The sequence below is a fragment of the Callorhinus ursinus genome, unplaced genomic scaffold (genome assembly GCF_003265705.2).
Source record: "Callorhinus ursinus isolate GAN/ISIS: 27379988/994484 unplaced genomic scaffold, GSC_fseal_2.0 scaffold3, whole genome shotgun sequence".
In the NCBI taxonomy this organism is placed as follows: Eukaryota; Metazoa; Chordata; class Mammalia; order Carnivora; family Otariidae; genus Callorhinus; species Callorhinus ursinus.
The window spans coordinates 42,450,082-42,458,425 of record NW_027397065.1 but is presented as its reverse complement, the minus strand read 5'-3'; the positions used below and the strand labels follow the sequence as shown (position 1 = coordinate 42,458,425).

The following is an 8,344-nucleotide window of genomic DNA, read 5'->3' as shown; positions in this document are numbered from 1 at the left end:
TATATGTATCTATATATATGTATCTATATATATGTATCTATATATATTGATGGGGACATAAATTTGTATAGGTTTCCTGAATGGTACCTAAGTGATATGACATCAAAATTTTAAATAAAAATACTCATTGCATCAACAATTACACATTAAGGAATTTATCCTAAGAGAATAATAGGTCAATTATATAAAGAAGTATGTACAAGAATGTGATTTACAGTGTTGTATATAATATCAAAAATCTGGGAAAAATCAAATTAATAATAGACAATTGGTTATATAAATTAGTGCACTCACTGAACACTGAACATCCATTAAAAGTGATTTTATCCAATTTGCAGGAAAAAACCATATAATTTGCTACCTTTTTTACTGTTATTATTTAAAAAAGGGGGAGAGAAAGGTGGGAATAACATTGTATATTTGTTTTTGTTTGTGAAACTCTGAAAGGATCCCACAAGAAAAATAAAAGATTATGGGGGGGGTGACGTTTAGAGACAGGGTAGATGGAGGCAAGAATGGGAGACTTTTTACTGCATATCTTCTTAAATTGCTTTGAATTTTGAACCATGTAAATTTACATAAAAATAGGTCTATATTTAATGACAGATTTCAATGACATGAGCTCACTGCACTATATATTAATTGAAAGAGTAGGTGATAAATAAGTATGTAAAGATGAAATCCATGTTAAAAACATGTTGTATTATAATAACACACACACAGATATATATGGGTAGGTGGAGTGGGACCTGGAAAGGCCTACTTCAAAAGGTTAATAGTTAACATAGGAGACACTTATTTTCTTCTTTATAATTTCCTATTTTTTCACTGAGTATGTATTACTTTCAGCATCAAAAAAATATATATCTTATTTTTTTAAATTTTATTTTTTAAGTAATCTCTACACCCACCTTGGGGTTCGAACTCACAACCCCAAGATCAAGAGTTGTACTTTCTACTGACTGAACCAGCCAGGCACCCCAGAAATGTTTTTTGTTCCCACAAATTGTTAGGACAACAAAAAAAAACATTTATACTGCCATACAGAAAGCTCAATCTCTATAGTAGACTATTCTACTGCATGTAATTAATATTAATATCCAAGTACTGAAGTGTGCAAAAATCATCAGTCCCCTATATACATTTGAGTATGCTTACTGGTGAAATAAATTAGACTGTGTTTACAACAAACAGAATATACTAGAATAAGAGAAACAGTCTGTTTTCCTTTTTCCAGAGTTGGTAATAATAACAGTTACCAATTACTAAGTGTTTATTTACTATGTGATACGATGCTAGGCCTCCTAGGAGGTAGGTGTTGTTGTCTCTACTTGAGATGATAAACTGAGGCTCAGAGAAATAAATTAGTTTTTCTATGGCCCCCTCGCTGGCCAAGGGCAGAGCTATATTTTAACATCTCTCTGTTAACCTGTGCTGTGAACCTGCCTGCCAGGTGGCCTCAGTGACTGCTCACTTGGTGATTATTTACTTAGGTCTGTTTGTAATTTGTACTTGCTGAGTCTTTTTTAGGAATTTAAACTCCAAATGTTTAACTTATTATTTATGTGTGCCATCAATTTGTAAAAAGAAAACTTTTAATAAGCACAATATACATTAACTATTTATTGTCATGAATAAAAAATTGGTTGCAATACATCTTTACTCTAAATTTTTACTCAGCCATAAAATTATTACAATCATTATGGAAAATGTAGAAAATACTAGTAAAAATACAAAGAAAAATTTACTAATTCTACAGTGAATGAGAATTAGTACTCTGATTTTTTTCCTATGTGATATTACAATATTTTTTTCATGTGTTATTTAAATGTAAGTGTTATTCACTGTTGTTACAAAGTATTGATAAAAGCCATTCTAAGAGCTATGCAACATTCTATCATGCAGATGTAGGACAGTTTACTTCATCAACTCCCTATTCCTGTTTAAGCTATTTCAATTTCTTGCTATTTTAAAAAGTACTACAATGAACATCTTTGCATATGTGATTTTTTTTTCTGATTACTAGAAAATTCTCTAGGATGGAAGGACCTACTGATTTAATTCCAGAAAATGTATATAAATATCTTATGGCAATTTCTTTCCAAAACGATCGTGTCAAGGTATGTTCCTTGACACAAGGTATAGAAGTGCCCGTTTTAGTCTTTCCCCTCAATCGCACTCCTCTCTTCCTAAATCTTTTCTAACTGGAGAGATATAAGATAAATTCTTGTTTTGATTTTCATTTTTTGTTTACTAAGAGTTTGAATATATTTAATGGATCATTTTTATTACTTACAGCCTGTTCCACTAATTTTCCTGAGGCTAATTCTTCTTGGAGTTTCTGGGCTTTCAGTGTTCGTTTTGCCTAACAAAAAAGGAAACATATGAAATTTACAACATTCAAATGAACTTTTGATTTTTATATACTTAAAATCAATGTATTTATTGTTTTCAGAAAGGTCACTAAACAAGGTCATCTCTGAGATTTCTTGTAGCTCTATATCTATGATTTCTTTTTTTTTAAGAGGAAGCAAGACAGTTTATTTATTTATTTATTTATTTATTTATTTATTTATTTATATTTATCCATTTGAGAGAGAGAGAATGAGAGATAGAAAGCACGAGAGGGAAGAGGGTCAGAGGGAGAAGCAGACTCCCCGCTGAGCAGGGAGCCTGATGCGGGACTTGATCCTGGGACCCCAGGATCATGATCTGAGCCGAAGACAGTCGCTTAACCAACTGAGCCACCCAGGCGCCCTATATCTATGGTTTCTAAATAACAGGAGTTATAAACTCCTGTTTCAACCACGCATTAATGTAAACTGAGTCAAACGGTGCCAGTGATGAAACTGCAGAGAACAAGCCCTGTCCAAAAGTGGCAGCTGTCACCTGACCCCAGATGACTGATGCCTGCCCGACAGGCCCAGAATTACCATATATTTCTTTGTTCAAGAACAGATGAAATTTGCATTATGTGAAATCCCATGATTTTTAAATGTAAACTCTACTTAAGGAAAAAAAAGGGCAGCGTGACTGTGGACTTTAAGGCATGGGGGTGAGTAGGTAAAATTATAACAAAAAAAAAAAAACTGAAGATGAATGAAAATAAAATTCAATTTTCTGAAATGCATTATTCTAGTCTCCTTTCACTTCTCTCAAATGCTATGTGAGACAACTGTAAAATAGGCCCAGACAAGATGCAGTGTGTGGGGCTGGGAAAAAGTTTATAACCTTAAAAAGCTAAAAGCCTTAGATACCTAATCCTTCTCATGCTTCCAATTTCTCATGCAACCTCAGGAAGTAAAAAACAATACAAGTATCAAATAAGAAGAAACCACTGCCAATACGGTTAGCACACTTTATTTTCACTATTCCATCAGACCTTCTACTACTATAATAAAAATGCCACCATCTCTATATTGCTCGAAGACTTGAAAAACAGAGTTGCTTAATCAATGATACAGCAAAACGTACATTCTTTAAAGAGTGTGGAAAAGCAGGGAACTTTGCTCACCAGATCAACTTTGGCATATTCTTCCACAATTTTCATGTGTTCCTCTGGATTGTAGCCATTCCATCGATCCCTCTTCCCATCATAGTCAAACATCAGCTGAGGCTGGACATGTTCATCTGGAGCTATATTCGTACCTGTAAATTTTGCTCCAACTCGCCTCGGTCTCTGGGAAATAGAATAAAATCAAACCTTTTCCTAAGTTCCTGCAGCCTAGAGGAAAGTTTCAGATGACCTTTACAAAGCAAGCATGAACATATCATGGGAGTTTATGGTCTGTTCAATTATCAGTTACTCTTCCCAGCAGAAAATTTTGATGGTGCTAAACTAATTTCACTCAAATTTTTATTTAACTTGTACCAAAATTTAGTAGGTAATTTTAGAAAAACAGAATTAAGCTCTTTGACAGGAAAAAAGAAAGAGGCTTTCTGACAAGTTTCTAAAATTCTCAAAAGTGAACTTACCTCAAAGCAGTCTTTCTTTTTGTGTGTCATGGCCCCACAATTTTCACATGCTCCCTTGCGGTACTTAGTAGTTATGGAATTCTATAAATGGATATAAAGACAAAATGTTTTACTTCTGAGCAAGTTACAAATAATTTTGGCTCTCATTACTATATTGTCTAGTGAAGCGATTTACTCATTAAGAGAAAAACTACTTAGGGGCGCCTGGGTGGCTCAGTTGGTTAAGCAACTGCCTTCGGCTCAGGTCATGATCCTGGAGTTCCGGGATCGAGTCCCACATCGGGCTCCCTGCTCAGCAGGGAGTCTGCTTCTCCCTCTGACCCTCTTCCCTCTCGTGCTCTCTCTATCTCATTCTCGCTCTCAAATAAATAAATAAATTAATTAAAAAAAAAAAAAGAGAAAAACTACTTAGAGTCTCCATACTTTTATAAATGAGAAAGTTTAGGTACTTTATTTTATAGTAATAGTTCTTTTTTTTTTTTTAAGGATTTTATTTATTTATTTGACAGAATAAGAGAGCAGGAGAGTGCTAGCAGGGGGAGTAGCAGAGGGAGAGGGAAAAGTAGGCCCCCCTGCCGAGCAGGGAGGCCGATGTGGGGCTCGATCCCAGGATCCTGGGATCGTGACCTGAGCCGAAGGCAGTTGCTTAACCAATTGAGCCACCCAGGCGCCCCGAGAAAGTTTAAGTCCTGTAGCAACATAAAACTTATAAAACACAGAAATGAAAGTAGTATGTATTGTGAATTTTAATCCCAAGTGAAAGGTTATATAATCTGATATAACTTGATTAAAAGTTCTTATAATAAAATCTCCATTTTCACAAGGAGATATATAAAAGCTGTCCACATACCTCTTTTACACCCCTCTTGTACCATTCTCCAGATGAGCTGTACTGCTTTTGTTTCTCTGGTTGTGGTCTCTGGTGCTTTAAAGTAGGTCTTTTTGATGGATCAATATACCATGGCACTGAAGAAATATACTGAGGTATATGAGGGTTGATGTCTCTGTAATTTAAAAAAATATATATATATTTTAAGAATAAAGTTTGAAAATAATTGGTATTACAATTACAAAGGTAGCCTATACAGACTGTAAGAACAGAGAGTGCAGTGGGAGGGTGGAGAGAGAATACGCTCCTTATCTCTCCAATACAGTAAAAACAAACAAACAAACAAAAAACACACACCTAAAAATAAGGAAAGTAATTTATTTTAGAGTGAAAGAATTTCCAATATAGCAACTAAGAAAAGTGATAGAACTGAAGTCGGGAGAGAGAGAAGGAAGATAGGGATGTATGCTAGTAGATAAATCTTAAAAAAGCAAGAAGCTAGCTAATGATGCCTAGAGTTGATTAAAATAATGATGTGGATACATTATTTAGAGATGTGGAGGTATCACCCGGAAAAACTCAAAATAGAAAGATTTAAAAGTAGTCACTTTTGCAAAGTGGGACAGGAAGTGCGAAGAGTTGAAAGCGATGACTGCTGTTCATTAGAAGCCCTTTGATACTTTATTAAATCTTAATATATGAATTTGATAAAATAATAAAAACAGAAAGGATGTAAATGGTAAAAATAGTTTCCCGTCAAAGCAAAAGATGAGAAAATGCTAAACTAAGTAGACATAAATTTGAATTTTGAATGAACAGATCATGCAGACAATGAATGTACTTACTTTCCTTCTTCATCAACTTCTGCTGGAGCATTACCCAGTTTTCGCTGTTCTTCTAGCTCCTTCTTCTTTCTCCAGTCCTCTCTGGTCATCTTCTTTGGTTCTTCCAGACTCATTTCTTTGGACCCCGACAGGGGGGCCGCATTAACTGCATCCACAGCTGCAGCTGACATGGTTATCTGGACCCCTCTGTGGGGAGAAAAAAAAAAAATATATATATATATATATATATATATATTAGTATAAACTAGGCCTTCATGAGTTCATCAGTGAAACTATCAAAAGTACACCCTAACAACACAACCTGCAGTCTCATTTATACATAATATTTCAAACGTTCTTATAGTATCTGTGAGGGAAGGGTCTCTTTCCCCTCTACAAAAAGTCTCTATATACTGTTTGCAGTTCCTCCCTCAACTCTAATTAACAGATGGAGAGAAACATACACACATGTACTTAAAATTTCATAAGACTCTTTCTCTCCTTAATACTCCTGAATTTCTCTATGTGTCTCAAACTTTTCTAGCACATTAACCCTACATGAGTAAACAGTGTCCTATTTTCCTTAAAGACGAAATGGCTTAAGAGTTATCTATATCCATTGCCTCTATTTTCCCATCTTCTACTTCCTTCCTCAGTCACTCTAATTTAGCTTCTACCTCCTATCTCTCTGAAGAGTTACCACTAAGTTATCAGTGATCGATGTGCTAAATCCACTAGATATTTTTCAGTTCTTTTCCTTCCCTTTTTAAAAAATATTTTATTTAAAATTTATTTTAAAGATTTTATTTATATATTTGTGTGTGTGTGTATATGTGTGTGTGGGGGGAGAATGAGCAGGGAGGGGGCAGAGGGAAAAGCAGACTCCCCGCTGAGCAGGGAGCCTGACATGGAGCTCTATCCCAGGACCTGGGATCACTTAACTCACTGAGCCACCCAGGTGACCCAAGATTTATTTATTTTAGAGGGAAAGAGAGCACGCGCACAGGTGTGGGGGGGAGAGGGAGGGAGAAAAGTGGACTCCCTGCTGAGTGGGCACCTGAACAGACATGAGGCTCAATCCCAGGACCCTAAGAGCATGACATCAGCTGAAATCAGGAGTTGGATGCTCAACCAACTGAGCCACCCAGGTGCCCCTTGTTGAAACATTCTTATCTTTTGGCTTAAGTGACACTATTTGAAACATTCCCTTCTTGAAACATTCTTATCTCTTGGCTTAAGTGACACTATTATCTCTTGGTTTTCCTTGAATCTCTCCTGCTGCTCCTGCCTTCATCTATTTCTGTCTAGTTATTTAATTTTGGATTCCACAAGATTTAGTCCTAGAGTCTCTTTCATCACTCTGGACTCCATCAGTAGACAAGCTCATCTATTTCTAAGGCTTAAATAGCCACAATATACCAGTTAGCTCTCCAACTTATTTCTTCTCTCCAGATATTTTATCTGAGCTTCAGATACGTATATTCCAACTGCTTACTTCACAGCGTCTCCATTTAGAGGGTCTCAGAGACATCTAAACTCAACAAAGCTTAATTCAAACTCATGATCTTCTCCATGGAAAATACCACTCATACCTTTACATATGTGTTCCAGCTAAGCTCCATAAATATTTAATCACTAAGTATTGTTTTTTTCATCTTCTGAATAGCATTCAAATTTATTTACTTCTCTCTATTCTCAATGCTACCATTTTAATATGTTATTACTTTTCCTTCCTTATTGGTCTCCTGTCCTTCTTTCCAATCAGTTCTCCACACTGCAGTGTTATTTTTTTTAGAACACAAGTCTGATCATGTCACATTCCACTACACAAGCGAAAAATCCTTCAGTGTGAGGCTGTCCAAGATAAATATGTCAGCCTCACACATCACTTTAAGCGTTCCAGTTAATCATATTAAGAGAGTAAAAAGAAGCTGGTAAAATTACTTTTACAATCTCTTAATTTAATCCAATATATCCAACATATTATTTTAACATGCAAGCAACATAAGAAAAAATAAAGTCTTTAAAATCTGATACAGATTGTACATGTATTCAGACTAGCCATATTTCAAGTGCTCAGGAGCCACAAGTGGCTAATAGCTGGGAAGTGAAGCTCCAATAACATCTGATAATTCTTACTCTAAAAACCGTTAAAGACACACTTCTGGTCTGGCCGGGCCTTAAAAAAAAAAAAAAAAGTACCGAGAACACACAACAGCTTAAGCCTCAGTTACAGAGTCTGAGGCCTAGGACGGCGGCTTTCTTCTCGGTCCCCAATCCCTGTTCCCTCCTCGACCTGGAATTCAAAATTACTGTAACGATGTATCTAAGAAGTATCACTATCCGCTCAGGTCATGATCCCAGGGTTCTGGGATCCAGTACCCCCCCCCCCCCCCAACCATCGGGCTCCTTGCTCAGCGTGGAACCTGCTTCTCCCTCTTTGGGCCACTCACCCGCTTGTGCGTGCCGACGCTCTCTCTCTGACAAAATCTTAAGTAGGCACTCCGGTCTATTTTCCGGAGTTTTCCAGCTTCACCTCCTCCCCATCCCCAAATTCCCACATTTCCTTACCCAGTCGGGCCACAGCCTACCCCAACACCACCCGACAAAAACGAAGTCAATCCGTCAATGTTTACTTCCTGGCTTTCCGCCCTCGCCCGGCAGCCACTGCGGTAGTTTCCGGGCGAGCTACACATGCGCACTAACATTTTGGGGG

General features: G+C 36.6%; 1 protein-coding gene across 2 annotated transcripts in view; it reads right to left on the bottom strand.

Moving 5' to 3' along the window:
* SLU7 (SLU7 homolog, splicing factor) overlaps window positions 1-8,328 on the bottom strand; it is a 16,525-nt gene extending 8,197 nt beyond the window's left edge. The window contains exons 1-6 of one of the 2 annotated variants that reach the window (XM_025867102.2): window positions 8,200-8,328; window positions 5,650-5,835; window positions 4,826-4,979; window positions 3,976-4,056; window positions 3,515-3,679; window positions 2,297-2,365 (exon numbers count right to left, since the gene is read on the bottom strand). In XM_025867102.2, the coding sequence (XP_025722887.2) occupies window positions 2,297-2,365; window positions 3,515-3,679; window positions 3,976-4,056; window positions 4,826-4,979; window positions 5,650-5,835; window positions 8,200-8,324 (780 nt within the window). In that variant the 5' untranslated portion in view covers window positions 8,325-8,328. Of the gene's footprint in view, window positions 1-2,296; window positions 2,366-3,514; window positions 3,680-3,975; window positions 4,057-4,825; window positions 4,980-5,649; window positions 5,836-8,081 lie in introns of both variants that reach the window. The other variant, XM_025867103.2, reaches the window with a different exon arrangement.
* Between the last annotated feature and the right edge of the window lie 16 nt (window positions 8,329-8,344).